The 17,321-nt window shown below is 38.3% G+C and overlaps 2 protein-coding genes across 3 annotated transcripts; both read left to right on the forward strand.

Annotated features, from left to right (window-relative positions):
- The first annotated feature begins 1,588 nt into the window (after nt 1–1,588).
- On the forward strand, nt 1,589–10,704 carry LOC128855116 (protein phosphatase Slingshot). Its single transcript, XM_054089759.1, has 8 exons — nt 1,589–1,801; nt 4,399–4,442; nt 4,506–4,698; nt 4,772–5,247; nt 5,314–5,379; nt 5,441–5,635; nt 5,698–5,967; nt 6,031–10,704. Exons 1-8 carry the CDS (start codon nt 1,691–1,693, stop codon nt 9,269–9,271), a joined length of 4,596 nt encoding a protein of 1,531 aa, XP_053945734.1. The 5' UTR covers nt 1,589–1,690; the 3' UTR covers nt 9,272–10,704.
- Nucleotides 10,705–11,723: 1,019 nt separating this feature from the next.
- LOC128855117 (oxysterol-binding protein 1) lies at nt 11,724–16,801 on the forward strand. Of its 2 annotated transcripts, XM_054089761.1 has the most exons (3): nt 11,724–11,890; nt 12,150–13,854; nt 14,642–16,801. In XM_054089761.1, exons 2-3 carry the CDS (start codon nt 12,214–12,216, stop codon nt 15,389–15,391), a joined length of 2,391 nt encoding a protein of 796 aa, XP_053945736.1. In that variant the 5' UTR covers nt 11,724–11,890; nt 12,150–12,213; the 3' UTR covers nt 15,392–16,801. The 2 variants fall into 2 exon arrangements, with proteins under 2 accessions (XP_053945736.1, XP_053945735.1); XM_054089760.1 differs by having other exon boundaries at nt 11,724–13,854.
- The last annotated feature ends 520 nt before the right edge of the window (nt 16,802–17,321 follow it).

Consider the following 17,321-nt stretch of genomic DNA (forward strand, 5'->3'; position numbering starts at 1 on the left):
ACATATTTACAAAGGTTGGTTTCGGTTTGTGTGTGTATGTGTTTGGTTGTATATATCTACACAATGTTGCTATTGATATTTTACACACTTTGTATATATCTACACAATGTTGCTATTGATATTTTACACACTTTTTCACACATCCGCGTCAATCAGTTACAATTTTTCATTGTTTAATAAACCAAAGCCAAAAACCACCAAATGCAAGTAGTCCATTTATCTATAATAACATTATTCAAAAGTGTTTTTAAGTTATTTTAACAAAAATTATAATTTTTCTAAGTTTATTTTGTAAATGATTTTGAAATGTACTGCTTGGCAACACTGTGTGGTGAGAGAGCAATCAGCTGACAGGGGTTTTTCAAAAATCGTGAAATAAAATCTACGATACTACGATACGGAAGGAAGTAATTTTTCATTTACATGGGGTTCTCATTAGTTTGATCGTAACAGCTGACAGGGGACTGCGTTTACGTCGGTCACTGTTTTCAGCATAATACTTAGTTAAGATACGGTCGTCAAGAAAGCAAATTAAAATTTTCGCCTTTCTAAAAGAGCTGCTAGTAATAAAATTCTACAAAAAAAGAAAAAAAAAAAAAACGGAAGGAGTAGAAAAATGTTGAGTGAAAAAAAAATTTAATTGCAGCAGAATCTTTGCAAGGCGAAAATTTATTTAGAAGAATTATGTTCTGCTATTTAAATTATCCGGCAAGTTTAAGCATGTCTTAAATTGAGGAATTGAATACACTTGTTATTCCATTTTCGAAAGTGTGACTATTGGGAAAGTCACTATTTTCTTCACTCGTACATTTTATTTATCATCGTACACTTTATTTGTCATCAGTGCCACACCAATAGACTTGAACGCATTCAAAAGAAATTTCTTCGTTTTGCACTCAGATCCTTGAACTTAATTGATCCGATTCCTTCATATAAAACAAGGTGAGCGTTACTAAACTTAAAATCCTTACCAAGTAGATGATGTATACTTTCACTGTTTTTTTTTTTTTTTTCAATTTATAATGAGCCAGTTGACTCGCATTTACTCTTAGAGCGCATTTATTTTCACATAACTCGAAAAATTCTTCGGCGTAATGATTTATTCTTCCTAGACCGGGATAAAACTGTTAACGCCTCGAAAGCACCTATAATTAGAACATTGAATGAGTTTAACCATATCACAAGCTCTGTGGCTTTTAATTTAAGCCTTTCTAAAATGAACTTCAATTTATCACTTAATGAGTTTTTTTAAAATTGTTACGAAATATATATACATGTATATACAATTTTTACAAACGCTGTTAGTTCTATGTAGTCTGTACGAAACCTTTAAAAAAAAAAACAAATCGCATGAAAACTTTAAAGTGTAACGTTCAAGTTACCCAGAAAGAGAGGGAGATGTAAAAACGTGGATTTTTTGAGCTCTTTATTTTTCTTGCAATTATAAAAAATTCGAATCGATGTAGCTCCTCAATTTTTGAGAGTAAATTTAGCGAAGCTATGCTCCTAAAACGATATTTCCTATTTCGATATCTTCAACAAGTATTACCAACCTACCAATACTCCCTGCACTAGTGACAGACAAACTGACAGATAATTTTTTTGTATATTTGGAGTCAGCCGTAATTATTGCAATTGTCGTTCGTTGTGCAAATAGAAATAGTAATATTAAGTATTTAAAAATGAATTTATGAAAAATTCTGTTGGCGAAAAACGTAGGAAACTCCGCCAAGTGAGCATGGCATTGGTGACCGTGCAGCGTTCGCCTAGTGTTACTGGTTCGCCGCCACAATGTGGCTCGGTGAGTTTGTGTGTCCCACAAAGGGAGCGACTTTTGGTAGATGGAAAATATTTTTTTCCTTTCCATTCTTTTTAGCAGAAATCAGTGCAAAGTTATGATTATTACAAAAATATAGCGCGTAAAAGTATTCAAATGTGAAAATGTGTGAAGTGTAATAATTGAAATTTATTTGTAAATGTCTAAGATGTAAAGGGGTGGAGACGTAACAATATTTGTGTGTGCTGGATAAAAGGTTACAGCAATTCCACCTCCCATTAAAAAATTCATTCGTAATGGATATGTGAAAACAATAATAATAAGAAGTAACTATGGAAGCGAAAAGAAGAAACTTCTAAGTACTTTCGATGATGGTGATACTTGTTCATAGGTTGCTCGCTTTTACTAGTGTGATCACTATGTGTTAGTTTATTTGCTGTTGTTTTATTTCTTACACATATTCCCCTTTGCCATTTCATCGTCGCTATAGTCATATTGAAATGTGCAAAAAAGGAAAAGTGCGTTGCGCAAATACCAAATTATTCACTTCTTTCATTTGTTGCCACCGCTGTAGTCGCTGACGTCGCCTTCAACGTCGTGATCATCCATCCAAACATTTGTGTTTCTGCTTTGGGATATACTTTATTTTGGCTTTTGTTTTGCTTTTATTTCTGTGCTTTCATTTTAAAGTAATACGCGCGAATCGTTAATACTAATTTATGATGGTTTTCAATTTTGTGCTAGGTGTGGTGCAGGGTACTTGGAGCAGAAAGCGCTCAAGCTTGATTATATTTATTTTTGGCTTGCATGATTATTTATCAATGGAACCGATTGTAATGTTTACTTTTAATGATATTAGTGCTTCCGGAAGTCGACCGTTGATTAGTCAGCCACTGTTATTGCTCTGTTGCACGATAAAAGACCTACAGATGAAGAAAGATGCCTTCACGAGGACGATAGGCAATAATAAAATATGAACGCCGCAGTACTACTCTATTTTTGTACAAAAAAAAAACGTATTAGATAGTATTTAGTGGCTTTCACATGTGCATATATATGTATGTATCATAATAACGCCCATAAAAATAAATTTTCATCATACAATTTTCTTGACCTTGCTCTAAAACATGCAGACGGGGACATCAATGCTAATCAACATATATGCATACATATAACGTACATATTTGTATACATATGTACGTATGCGTATATTATGTATGCAGATACCAGATAGGCGAATATCAATGCCGCAAATATTTTGGTTATTTCCATGAATGAACTCTTTGTTTTTATTCGTATAAAATATTTATTGCGTTTGTACGTGCACATATACATATGTATACATGCATTCAATAGTTGAATTAAATAGTATGTTAATGTGAGTTTTTTTTTGTTTTGTTATTTTTCATTTTATAAAATAGGCTTCCTTGTTTGGTTGCAATTGTTTGGTTGTTATGGAAGCGTCGATTGCTATCAAAACTTTTCGTTTTAAGTCTTGATTATAGCAGGGGTATATTATGAGTCATTCTTTTTATTGCCTCACAATTTGTCGTGGGAATGGTATTGATTAAGTGATTAAGAAAACGCCCGTTATCAACTTCATTTGGGAAACAAAAATTGTTTTTTTATTTTGTGCGTTTATCTCTCCCAAGTAAGGGGAAATATGTTAACTGTCCACCCCTCATGAGACGCTCAGCAGAACTTTTCATTTATGTATATAACCTATATGTATCCACTATGCTTCCGAAAACTTATAAGAGTTTGATGATAAAAAATAAATAAATAATTGGCGCGTACACTTCTGTTAGGTGTTTGTCCGAGCTCCTTCTCCTCTTTGTAGTGTGCGTCCCTTTCCAAACAGCAAATGCTTTTTATGTGGAGCTTTTTCATGGCAGAAAAACACTCGGAGGTTTGCCATAGCCTGCCGAAGAGCGACCGCTAGTAGAAAATAATGTCTACCATTTTGCACGGAGATTCAAACCTACGCACTCCCGAATGGTAGTAACGCTCCAATCCATTTGAGACGGCGGAATGGTATCTACATGTAATTCCGGTTGGATTTCCCTTCGATTCAATGGCATCCTTTCAGTATTTAGCACATATACGGGAAGTGCGTTCGATGTCTCAAATACCAGATTTGTTGCAATGTAAAGGCAAAATAAATAGTGAAATGGTAAATAAATGTCAGAACTATGACGAGCTTGTTTTGGCAATTAGCTATATTTATTTTGATTATGGTGGCTTGATGATCTGATGATCTGCTCATAGAAGATACAACTCAGTTAAGAATCATTTGGCAAATTAAAGGAAATTTAAATGAGTCCATAGGGTGCTTGAATTCGCTCTTGTGTTTTCTGGGACAATACTACTTTTTTAATTAAAAAAAAAGTAATAAAAAAAATGTCGATGTTTTTATCGGGGACAAACCCACATTTTGTGATTCATTTGCATTTAAGGTATGTGGCGAATATAAATCCGGGCAAATCCGGTAAAGTAGAATCAATGTCATCTGGGGATGCAGGCAGCATTATTATACATGTACATACATATTCATATTATTAGTTTATGTTAGCCCTCTGCTCAAAAGTAAACTAGTGATTAACCAGATCTCATTTTCCCAGGAAGGGGAGGCTGAAGACGACGATGGCAACCGATCAGAGAAAAGGTAATGAGTTAATTTCTTCAAATTTTATATATATCAACAAATTCTTACCTATCAACTTTGCAGCGAATGCTTTTTTGCAGGAAAAGCCACTGCATTGGGTCTTACACTCAAAGATGTTCCAATAAAAACGAACGAACGTCGACCAAGCACAGACTCGGCAAAATCAACGAATAGCACACAAAGTAATAATTCTGACATACAACAACATTTGCAATCGATGATTGATCTACTTTACCCCGAGGAAACCTTGAAGATGGTAACTATCTAGAAACCAGTTATTGTAACTAAATATTTATGCAACTCTTAAATATATGTTTCTTATAAATCAGGCTGTTAAATTGGAGTCTCAACGACCGAATCGCACAAGGTATTTAGTGATTGTATCACGTTGTTGTTACCGCCCCACAACCACCGATCGAAAAAATAAAATAATGCGACACAATTCGACTAAGGCAAGTAACGCTATAGCATCGGCAAATACCATAACTATGCGTCAATCATCATCTGATAGTATTCAGCGAACGCCACAACAACAGCAGTCACAAACTGAGTCAAGCAGTGGCGGCGAAGAGTCTACGGATGCTCAAGAGAAGCGTTTATCTACCATATCCCTACCGGCAAAAGCGACTCAACAACATACTACTAAAAGTGACACTGAGAAAATCAGTGCCTCAGGCGATAGCAAAGCGTTGGAGGATGGCGTCGAAGAATCCTGTCTGCTGGGCATTGACTGCAATGAGCGCACCACTATTGGACTGGTTTTGCCAATACTTGCTGATACGACAATACATCTTGATGGCGATGGGTAAATTTACTAAATACTTTGTAATATAATATATTATTAACTGAATATTTTCTTCTTACTTGCTAGTGGTTTTAGCGTTTCGGTATACGGTAAAACACATATTTTTAAGCCAGTCTCTGTGCAAGCCATGTGGTAGGTTGACCATTACAAAGTATTCATAACGGACAAAAAGTTCAGTTTCATTTGTTTTTAGGTCTGCATTACAAACACTACATAAAGTATCGCAAAAGGCTCGTGAGAATAATTTTTATCCGCGCGGTCCTTCGCACGAATGGGCCTCTTATTACGATAGTCACATCGCATCGGAACAGTCTTGCCTAAATGAGTGGAATGCAATGGATTCACTAGAAAGTCGACGTCCTCCATCACCAGATGCCATAAGAAACAAGTACGTGTGCATTCACCTCAATTATTTATATTTTTGTTCACCATGGGTTTAATTAAATATAGACCTACCGCAAAGGAGGAAACGGAGAGCGTTATCAAAATGAAATTGAAGGAAATAATGATGTCAGTAGATTTAGATGAAGTGACTTCCAAATACATACGTGGACGGCTTGAAGAACTTCTGGATATGGACCTAGGCGAGTTCAAGTCGTTTATCGACGCTGAAATGTTGACAATACTAGGCCAAATGGATGCGCCAACCGAAATATTCGATCACGTGTATCTTGGTTCAGAATGGAATGCTAGTAATTTGGAGGAACTGCAGAAGAATGGGTATATTATAAACGGTTTCGTTTTTGTGCGCATCAGATATTCATGTTATTTATCTTCCCTTAGAATACGCCATATTCTTAATGTTACACGAGAGATCGACAATTTCTTCCCGGGTGTCTTTGATTACTTTAATGTGCGAGTTTATGATGATGAAAAAACGAATCTATTGAAGCATTGGGACAACACGTTTCGTTACATAACGCGCGCCAAATCGGAGGGTTCCAAAGTACTCGTTCACTGTAAAATGGGCGTCAGCCGATCGGCGTCGGTGGTAATTGCCTATGCGATGAAAGCATATAATTGGGAGTTCAAGTATGCGCTTCAACACGTTAAAGAACGCCGAAGTTGCATAAAGCCCAATAAGAATTTCCTCAATCAATTGGAGACTTACCGCGGCATGTTGGACGCAATGAAAAATAAGGAAAAACTGCAGCGCAGTAAAAGTGAAACGAATTTGAAGAGCACAAAGGACGCGCGTCTGTTGCCGGGCAGTGAGCCAACACCACTCATTCAGGCTCTCAACCAGTCTAAATCGAAATCAACCGGAGGCCATGAAGACGTGCGATGTGGTGATAACGCGGTGGCATGTACCGATGGTAGCATTATAAGTGGTAAAGGCGTCGGACGTTCTAAGGCGCCAACTGGCAATAACAGTGGCGGAGCTAACGAAGCCAAGCAACGTCGCTTGGTACGTCGGTCCAGTAGCACATCACCGCAGGCGGTGCCACACGTGCCACATATGACAGTCGTAGTGAAACAACAGAGCCAATCTCTAGAAAACCTTACTCCCGAAAGAAGCGTAGCAGAGGAGCCGAAAAATATGCGCTTCCCCGGAAGCAATGGTGAGAACTATAGTGTTACACAAAATCAGGTGCGGCACATACAAAAGAACGTTCAGCCGCCACCCCCACCGCCGCCGCCACCACCAGCATCCACTGCACAGCAAAAGCCACAGCAAAAAAAGCAAAAGCAACAGATTGCATCCGTACGTACACGTGTACAGGATCTAGAAACACACACAAATACGCGCAAGACGGCAGACGATCGCAGATCGCTTAACTTGCAATTTGGTCGCTCAGTGTCACACGACACGGGCACAACAGCTACGCGTGTGGAAATGTTGCCTTGCTACGGCGGTGACGGTACGTTACAAAGTGAGCACAGTCCCGTGTGGACATCATCGGCCAAACTAATTACTCAGACTTCCAACTTGAAAACTGTAGTGCCAGCCGATGGTGGTGGAGGTGAAGGTGTATCCAATCACAATGTCGCCAATGATATTAGCAGTGAGCCAATGGACGCGTCGTCGTCTGAACGTAAAGAGGAGCAGCAATTCGCTACGGGCGCAAGACGTCACAGTCGCAAAACTCATTCATGGACTGCCGCTAGCAGCAGTGCAAGCGACTTGGGTGGTACCAGCAGGAGCGGTGGTATAGTTTTAGATCGTCTCAGTGTGCTGGGCGCAGGTACGTGTGCTAGCAGCAGCGGCAACAGCAAATTGGGCTCCAACAGCAGTATTGATTCGATCTCATCGAGTGCCGCGTCTTCGACGACAACCGCATTTGAGGAACATGTGGTAACACGGACGCACCGACACCGAGATTTGCCCTCACGACACGCGTCATGGGGTTCAGGAGACACGCGGTCTGCTGCACCAGTACGAAACAGTTCCTGGGCAGCGTACGACAGCAATCGCAACTCCTGCCAATATGGCGGCGAAGCCATACTCGAGGGTCAAATACATGAACTTAACATCAATAAGAGCAACAAGACTGTCACTCCCATCTATCAGAGCGCCTCCGGCTTACCGCAGTATCAACATCGACACCATGTGGGTACGGTGAAGCGCACGAAGCAGAAATTGGAACAATGTGGTAGCGCTATCAGCAGCCATACTTTGAAGAAACTGTGTTCAGAAAATGGCGAACGTTTGACTGATGAAACCACAGTCGCCAGCAGCGGAAAACGCAGCTCTAAAGGCACAACAAATCTGTTTCGAAGTGCTTCAGCAGCTAGTACGACGCGCATCCGGTGTTCCCCCTACCGCTGCAACAGTGTAGAAATTGTGCCTGGTGCTGCCACCAGTGCAGTCGGCGGCAATAACGCCGACATATTGACGTGCCACATGGCTATGCGTCACAGCGATGGCAGCCGTCCGTTGCACAATGAATTTTTTTCCGCTTCCTCAGCTCCAGAGTCATATACAATTTCAGATATTGAGAACAAAAATATGCTACCAGAAGCTGAGGCAGCAACAGCCATGGTTGGTGGCGTAGACGTAGAAGATGAGGAGTCAGTGGTGCTGCGCGGCAATGTGGGCAGCGATAGCAATGCCGACCAACGCATATCCGGCAGTGTACAAATACTCAAAAAGAATTTTGAGGCCAAAGCAGGGAGCAGTGGAAGTGCAACTGCAAGCAGTAGTGGTAATGTTTTACAAATTCAAACTGCGACTATGCCTACGAAGAAAGGTCATTATTCACTGCCTTCTTCGCCAGTAGCACAACATGTAGATCCACATCATCTTCATCAACAGAATCTACACGGCGTTACTTTGGCTACACCCATTTTAGCAATAAGCTCTGCAACACAAAGTTTGACTGCAACGAATCTGTGCGAAGATGAAATACCTGCTGAAATATTTCACACAATTTCACACTCAGCCTCCACTGTCGCAACCATTACCAATGCACCGCAGATTATATCCACACCTGCTTCGACTTCATCAACGACAGCTTCATCTACATCGTCTACGTCGTCGTCGTCCACCTCTTCTTCATCGAGTATGTGTGAGCCGTATGTTGACCGCAACGTCAAGGTTCTGGTGCATAAATACCAAACGCCTACTTCGGTCACGTTCGCAACCAAGAGTGACAGTCCCATTGGCACTGTCCCGATATCTTCATATACGTCGTCGTCATCCGCTTCAACATCCTCTTCGTCTTCAGTACCAACAACGGTTGTGCCTGTTGCTATGACTACGAGCCGCAGTAAGCCGCGGCGCCATTCTTATTATGAAAGTGGTGGTCATGCGTCGCACAAAACCACACTAATGTGTGTTGGCAGAAACTCCGCCGCTAGCGGGCGTTTATCGCATGAATATAACGAGAGCAGGCCACCACCTGCTCCAGCTAAATCCACACTGGCATCACATGGAAACACCACTCAGTCGTCAGTGGCAGACAATGCACAACAACCGCACCACCAACAACGTCGCTTGCAGCAGCACGGCCGTACTCATCCACTAAGTAGGCTAACGCTACCAAAACAAAGCTTCAATGCAGCCGCTTATAATACCATGTAGATTATAAAATATCAGCGATGCCGCACCGTCCCCTTTGCCCAATTCTGTGTTAGGTGTACTCATACATATGAATAATGTAAACGCACTTTTTCGCAATGGCACCCGAAAAGCGGAAAACCCATACACACGCACAAGGTTTCTGGTGCATTCTTAAAAATAGAAATAGAAACAGCAATGAAAGATTCATGCGTGACAACTTACCGTGATTTACTTAGCTTACAGCAAACTCCTACCAATTTCTATAACCAGTACACTCGTGCAAACGACTTCTTGCTTTAATCCTCGCGCTTTCGATTCATGCATTTTAATTATATGTACTATCAAAAAAAGTATTTTTCTATAAGCGTTTAGTTGCTTGCCTGCATTTTTCTACAATTATTCCTTTTTTATTTAATTTATTATTGTCCACTGCCAGCGCGAATATAAAAACTTGGTCGCTTTAAAATCGCGTAGAAGTAAACTCGTGCGAGAATATGCGGTTTAAGTTCAAAAATTCTACATTTTCTACTTAGGTACATATATTTAGTTCGCGTCTGATTAGCTTTCATGTATGTACATATGTAATTGTAACCAGTCGATATAGTTGAACAGGATACTTCGCCTGTGTGTGTGTGTGGGAGGGGGGAAGGGTTTCTCGCGACTCCATATTACGCACGTCCTCAACTCCCCTCTAAGCAAGCTAGATTTTTTGTTTAAAGTTCTTGCTACGGCATGGCCATACGATTTGTGACCTTTTAATAATAATCGCTTACGACGCAATGGATGTTGCTTTTCATTTATGTTCATTATTGGCCTTATTTTCGATTAATCGCTCGCATATTTTTTACTCATATGCCAGCACCCATATATTCGCAAAACTTTTCACGAGTATCACCTTTTCCGTACCTTTCCCTATCCTACCCATATGCCTATTTCCTCTTTATTATTACTACGCGCTGATTTTAATTAAATCTTAATTATTTATAAACTTAATGATCGCATTAGAAGATGTAAGAAGCAGTTTATATGTATGTACTACTCCGTAGCGCTTTTTACCATTACCATTGCCGTACGGTATTTGTATTTTAATTATAAGCATTTGCAAAAAAATCGACACGACCTAACAATAAACACCTATATTATCTCATATCCCACACTTACACTTACACAGGAACACAAGCAGTCACCCACAACACCGCAATAATCTTTTGAGAATGAAAAACAAAAACATTGCAAAAAATATAAAAATTTTAAACAAAACAGCATACAAAATAAAGCATAAAATATATTAAAAAATCATCAAGAAAAAATCACAAATCATAACATTAACTATTTAGCCAGCAACAAGGAAGCAAATATTTTGTAAATATTGTAAGATTTTTTCTATTTTTATGTTTGTATGAACAAATGGTTTTTAAAATACCTATTAAAGCTCATATTGAATACGAAATATATTTGAATGTAGATTTATTTTGAAGAAGTTATGGAATACTTCAAGTAAATGGGTATGGGAATTCTCGAGAGTTTATATTTACAAATCAGCGCTAAATAGGGAGCTGCAAGTCAAATTTTGGAGCTAACTGCTACAGAAACAGCTTACACGCTAAAACTGAAGTGGATACAGATCTCGAAACACCCAATATCCTGATCAGAAAATTCATTGAGGTAATAAATACATACTTGAGGCAGCTGCTCCATAACGCTAAGGATTACATAATCGGAAAACAATGGGTTTGAAGAAATTAATAAGCAGTTAAGTAAACAGTGTTAACTGTTTGAAGTTCTTGAGAGTTTATATTTATAAATCTAATCTAAATATAGAGGAGAAAGTCTAATTTCGGAGCTTACGCGCTAAAACTGAAGTGGGTACAGGTCTCGAAACACCTATTGATCCTGTTCCAATTCATTGAGGTAAGAAATATGATACATACTTGATTGCAACTGCTCTATTACGCTAAGGATTAATAATTGGAAAATATTAAGTTACATAGTGACTGCTCCATCACATCTTATTGGATATCAAAATTTAACATATCAAATAGAAAAATATTTCCAAAAGCATTTCTGAAATGAAATTGTTCCGTTACTCGATTTGAATAATACTTGAAGTGGATGTTCAGCATTAAATAGCCAAATCACTCAATGACAAACTTTAATATACATTTTAAGATTATACTTTTGTATATTAATAACAATTTTTTTATGTACCGAAATTACTCAGTTTTTCCTGACAATATACATAACTTTTGTTAATCTTAGTTAATTTAAATTATTTAACCGTCTTTTAATATTTAATTTGTTTTCCAACTTTTTATACCTCGTGAATTAATTACAAGTCTATATTAAAATATATTTTTAACAGATAAAATCTAAGAAAAAAACTTATTTTGATTCATATGCAAATTCGTCCCGTAAATATAGCGCTGGCAACACAGATGTGCACTATGTTATTGGCATCACTGGCCCCCCACCAAACGACGTCACCTTGTGTCAAATTCTCGTTTTCATCTGTGACTGTAGTGGGATTTTTCAGTTTTCGCGTTGAAAAATTGGACATTTTTTGCAATTTTGAAGCGTAAAAACGTGTGCCGTGAAGTTCCAATGCAATAATCAAGTTATCAAAATAACAAGGGAAACGGGGTAAATTTGAATTCATTGTGTAAAAAGAGCGATAAAGTTCTATAGTACGTGGCTGTAATACTGTGCTAATTTCTTGTTCCTATCTTTCTACTTTTCTTGATTTTCATATATTGCACTGCGTGTATGTTTGATTGTGTGGCGAACTTTACACATTGATTTGTGTGATTTGTGTTTTGTTGCTGGCGGTGTCGATGGTGGTGGTGGTGGTGGCGACGGTGTCAACGGTATTTGTTCAATTAAAAATTTGCGGGAGCAACAGGAAGCGAAAGGTGCAAGGTGTAGCCGGATCGGTCGAAGGGGCAAGGGAAACGACAACCTTAACAATGTCGGACATAGTTCTGAATAAACCTACTCCCGAACGGAGTACCACGGTCAGTAAGGACCCCGAAATTAAGGGTTGGCTTATGAAGTGGACAAATTATATTAAAGGTTATCAACGTCGATGGTTTGTTCTGTCTAGAGGTGTTTTGAGCTATTATCGAAGTCAAGCCGAAATGAATCATACATGTCGTGGAACTATATCGCTTCATGGTGCTCTCATACACACAGTTGATTCGTGCACATTTGTTATCTCGAATGGCGGTACACAAACCTTTCACATAAAAGCAGCCAATGAGGTAGAGCGACAGTCTTGGGTGACGGCACTGGAGCTGGCCAAGGCTAAGGCCATACGCACTATGGAAACCGAAGAGGAGGAGGAAGTTCAGACAGCCCATGTTGTACCCAGCCAAGAAATCAACACAGTGATGGCCGAACTCACTGGTCGTTTGGAAAGCTTGCGCACCTGTTATGATTTAATCACTAAACATGGAGTTGCCTTGCAGAGAGCGCTCAGCGAGCTAGAAGCGAACGACGAAGAATCACTGGCCAGTCGCACAAAAATTGTGAATGAGCGTGCTACGCTTTTTCGCATTACATGCAATGCAATGATTAATGCATGCAACGATTACCTGCGCAGTGCTGAGTCGCAAGGCCACAAATGGTCAAAAATGGTTGAACACGAACGAGAGCAACGACAACGGCTGGAAGAAATGGTAGAGATGTTAGCCAAACAGCAAACACGGCTCGAGCAAGCCGCACACACAGCCGCGCAACAAAACAAACCGTTGACAATAGCGAACGAAGGTTCTGCATCGCTGAATGCAGTTACATCAGATGATGAAAACGAATTTTTTGACGCAGAAGAGAACAACGGAATATTTGGAGAAAACTCGCCGAAAGAAGCTTGCGAATTTGTAATGACATTGGCTTCGAATATTAGCAATCATAAAGATGATGTCGAGGATGGTTCGTTTATTATGAAACTGCAAAAAACGCGCTCTAACTCAGAAGAACAAGCCCACCATAGCAGTTCATCAGAAAATGAAGAGCAAAAACTTACAGAAACCGAGCCTCAGCAAGTGGTTGTAATTAGCAAAAACAATAACACATCTTTTGAGCTAAGTAGTTCAAGCCGCCAAAATGAAAATCAACAAATTCAAAAGAGCATAGAAGTTTCTAAAAAAACTAGGCAACGGCGTACACGTGTGCCAGATAAACCAAACTATCCGCTCAATCTATGGTCCATAATGAAAAATTGCATAGGCAAAGAATTGTCAAAAATTCCAATGCCAGTTAATTTCAATGAACCATTATCAATGTTGCAACGACTTACAGAAGATTACGAATATGCAAACTTGTTGGATATAGCTGCACGCTGCACTGACGAATGTGAACAGTTAGCATACGTAGCAGCATTCACTATTACCAGCTATGCAACAACAGCAAATCGCACTGGCAAACCTTTTAATCCACTTTTGGGTGAGACGTATGAGTGCGATCGAATGGATGATCTTGGATGGCGTGTGTTGGCCGAACAAGTTTCGCATCATCCGCCCATGGCTGCTTTACATTGTGAGGGCCACGAGTGGACCTGCTGGCAGGAATTCACCATGACAAGCAAATTTCGTGGCAAATATTTGCAGGTAAGATAAATACATATATACTATATCGTGCATAATAAAATAACATTTTTCACTACTATAGAATCTTGCATCGCCCACCTGTAGTAAAACAAACCGTAATACATGTACATATACTCGTGCATAAATGCATATTTTATGTATATATAGATTGCAAAATTGCCTCAATTAAATATCGTTGTAACTTATAACACGCAATTGACTTTCGGCGTGTTCATGCTTTTTTCAATTCATTTGAAATTCTTCTCAATATTTGTTGATTTAACCGTTCTCTGGTCTGATTTTATGTGCACATATACGGTCAATAGTGTCCCTGCAGGGAAATTCATCGCTTTTTGCTAGTTTCGTTTCATGTATGACTTGATCGGAAAAATCAATGAACTTCTTACAACCAATATTATGTGTTGTATCCGGTGAATCCCGCAGGAAATCTTAAATAAACAATTAAAAATTTAAAATATACTGCTACGGCCAAGGATGTCAGAATTCCAGCCTGAAAAATTTCGTAAAATTTTTTAAAATAGATTTTATCATGTTAGAACAACAACATCGTTCCTAGAAGTAGAGTTCTAATGGATTTATTTAAGCGCGAACAGGTTCCATTCTAAAATGGCTAGTTCCGAGGTAAATTGCTATGGTTCGATTTACTGCAGGGTAAACTCAATCTATTGACTTACATACATACATATGTAACTTGCGTCCGCATATTTATTTGTGACCTTTGGTCGAAAGTTTAATTAATTATTAATAAAAATCCGCTAAATTGAAATGAACTTTCCGCCATTTTCAGGTTATTCCCCTGGGGAGCGCATTCGTAAATTTCCCCGCAACTGGTCATAAGTACACATGGCGTAAAGTGACGACGACTGTAAATAATATTATCGTGGGGAAGTTGTGGGTCGACCAACATGGTGACATGGAGATCAGAGGACTCAATACGGCTTCGGGGCTTGTATGCCACCTCAAGTACATCGCCTATTCATACTTTTCACGCGAACAGCAGCGTCGCGTTAAGGGTGTGATCATGAACCGTAATAAAGAAGTGAAATGGGTGCTTCGCGGCACTTGGGATTCTTCCATCGAAATTGCGCCGGTGCTTTCCACTTCAGGTTCAGTTGACAGTCCAGTCTACCAAACCAATGGCTACAAAACAGTCTGGACGCGCCGAGAGCTGCCATCAGATAGTGAAAAATACTATAATTTTACTACATTGGCAGCTCAATTAAATGAACCAGAAGAAGGTGTAGCACCTACGGACTCTCGTCTGCGGCCCGATCAGCGTTTGATGGAAGAGGGGCGTTGGGATGAGAGTAATCGTGAGAAACTGCGTCTAGAGGAGAAACAACGCAGAAAGCGACGAGAGCGTGAGGCTGAAGCCGAAACCGCAGCGATTGGAGGTCGTCCATATCCGCCTTATGAACCGATTTGGTTTAGACGCGAAAAGGAAGAAGGCAGCGATAATTTGGTGCATGTTTTCAACGAAACCTATTGGCAGCACAAGCGAGACCAAGACTGGTCTAAATGTCCTGACATATTCTAAACGTAATTGATGTTTTTCCCAAAAGCAAAACAGAAAAAACAAACCAACTATCAAATAATTCAAAAACTAAAAGTTTAATTGCGAAAGTTAAGTTAAAATATAGTTACAACAAAAGTATAGCGAAACGAAACAAAATATTTCCTCAAAAACACGTAGAACAATATGAAAATACGAAAATGCACTCACACGAACACTTTTACATGAATAACAAAGATAAAATAGAAAAGCGGAATTATACTACCAATAATCCTAAAACAGTGAAATTATTGTCCTTTCACATGAAATAAATTTGTGAAAAAAATATGAAAATATAAAAACTACTTAATTAAAACAAAAATATTAAATTTCTTACAAAGAACTTTAAGCATTTTCGTATGGGTTATTATTAACAATGCGCCTAAAAATATTGGCAAAGAGGACACAAAATTGTAAAGAAACACAAAGATATTATGTGTGTGTGTATGTATGCACGTCTGCAATTCGAAAGTGAAAAATTACACAATTCCCTACAATAAACAATAATCTCGCTGTTTGTTAGTTTTAGCGAATATCTGCGAATAGCTGCTGGCGTTTTGCAATATATTGCTGTAGAAAAAATGCGATATGACGACGGCAGCGAACAATACGCCGTCATAAATACAAGTCCAAACTTGCATACTTAGTATGTACATATATATGTATCTATGTATGCGCAGCAATATATGAATGTATATATTGTATGTATTTTTCTTGATAAAAATGCCAACTCTCCGTAAACACTACTCTACTTTACTTCCCACTCGTATTATTACATATTGCCTAGTTTGTATTGTAAATGTTTTCCTTTTCCTTCTTTTAATGTAAATAAATGCAAATACAAGCTTGGAAATGCATATGTTACATGTTAAATCAGAAACATTTATTATTACTAAAATTATTATATTATAGTATTATTGAAATAAAAAAATATATAAAAATAAAAATTCATGGTTAAATAAACGTACACCTACAAATATTTAGAACGTATTTGCAAGTGGAGAAACACATCTGTTCTGATACTATGTTTATTACAAATGTTGCCAAGCGTTGCGAAGAACTTACTAAAGTACAATTTCTCATGTGTAACCACAGGCCACTCCACGCCTTGTGATTAATTTTCAGCTGCGGACTTATTACTGCTATTACTTTTTATGACTGATCATTTGAACACTTCTAGTTCGCTACTATTAGTAATCCGATAACAAAGTTCAATGCTAATCCGTAATAAATCATGCATACATATGTATGTATATGTATACACCTCGCGACAAAATGGTAGCACAACAACACATGACCACTTTGGACTATTTTCCTTGTTTTTTGTGACTCTTTATTGTTTTTGTATAAAATTGTTGTTCATTGTCTAGTTTTGACTATTTTTTGTTTTTTAAATGTTTATTATTTTTGTATATTATAAAATTCAATTAGCTATAATTGTACACCAAAAATGTTCCTATAAACTATAATTAAAAACCATTGAAACAACTCAATTTTTTTCAATTTTTGTATAAAATTTCCAAAATCCAAAACAAAGAAAAATATTCAAAACTGGTCGAAATATTTTGCTCTCATTTATCGAAGGCTGTATACATATATGTAGGCACATACATATGTATGTGAGTGCGTATGTACCATGTAGAAAAATTTGTTGGTTTCGCAGCGACACGCTCGTAAAGTGGAAATTAGAAAGGGGTCTTTGCGATTACAGAGAACTATCTAAAATTACATGGAAACACACTAAACAGAACATAACCTAAACATTTGCAATAGCCAGCAAATATAGTATGTTTTCTGACAGCGTTGAACATCAAAAATATTGTATATGAAGACGTTTGGGAATAATAAGCCAATAGCAAACATGTGATCACAATCTCAAAATTTTGGGCGTCACCTTTCATAGTTTGCGACCACT

This window comes from Anastrepha ludens, chromosome 2 (assembly GCF_028408465.1).
Source record: "Anastrepha ludens isolate Willacy chromosome 2, idAnaLude1.1, whole genome shotgun sequence".
NCBI classification, from domain to species: Eukaryota; Metazoa; Arthropoda; class Insecta; order Diptera; family Tephritidae; genus Anastrepha; species Anastrepha ludens.

What these genes read in the sequence shown, in the direction of transcription:
- LOC128855116 (XM_054089759.1), top strand. Translation starts at nt 1,691, where the DNA reads ATGAAAAATTCTGTTGGCGAAAAACGTAGGAAACTCCGCCAAGTGAGC. An exon ending in CCGAGGAAACCTTGAAGATG is followed by an intron (nt 4,699 to 4,771) that starts GTAACTATCTAG and finishes CTTATAAATCAG; the next exon opens with GCTGTTAAATTGGAGTCTCA. An exon ending in GAGGAACTGCAGAAGAATGG is followed by an intron (nt 5,968 to 6,030) that starts GTATATTATAAA and finishes ATCTTCCCTTAG; the next exon opens with AATACGCCATATTCTTAATG.
- LOC128855117 (XM_054089760.1), top strand. Translation starts at nt 12,082, where the DNA reads ATGGTGGTGGTGGTGGTGGCGACGGTGTCAACGGTATTTGTTCAATTA. An exon ending in TTCGTGGCAAATATTTGCAG is followed by an intron (nt 13,855 to 14,641) that starts GTAAGATAAATA and finishes CGCCATTTTCAG; the next exon opens with GTTATTCCCCTGGGGAGCGC.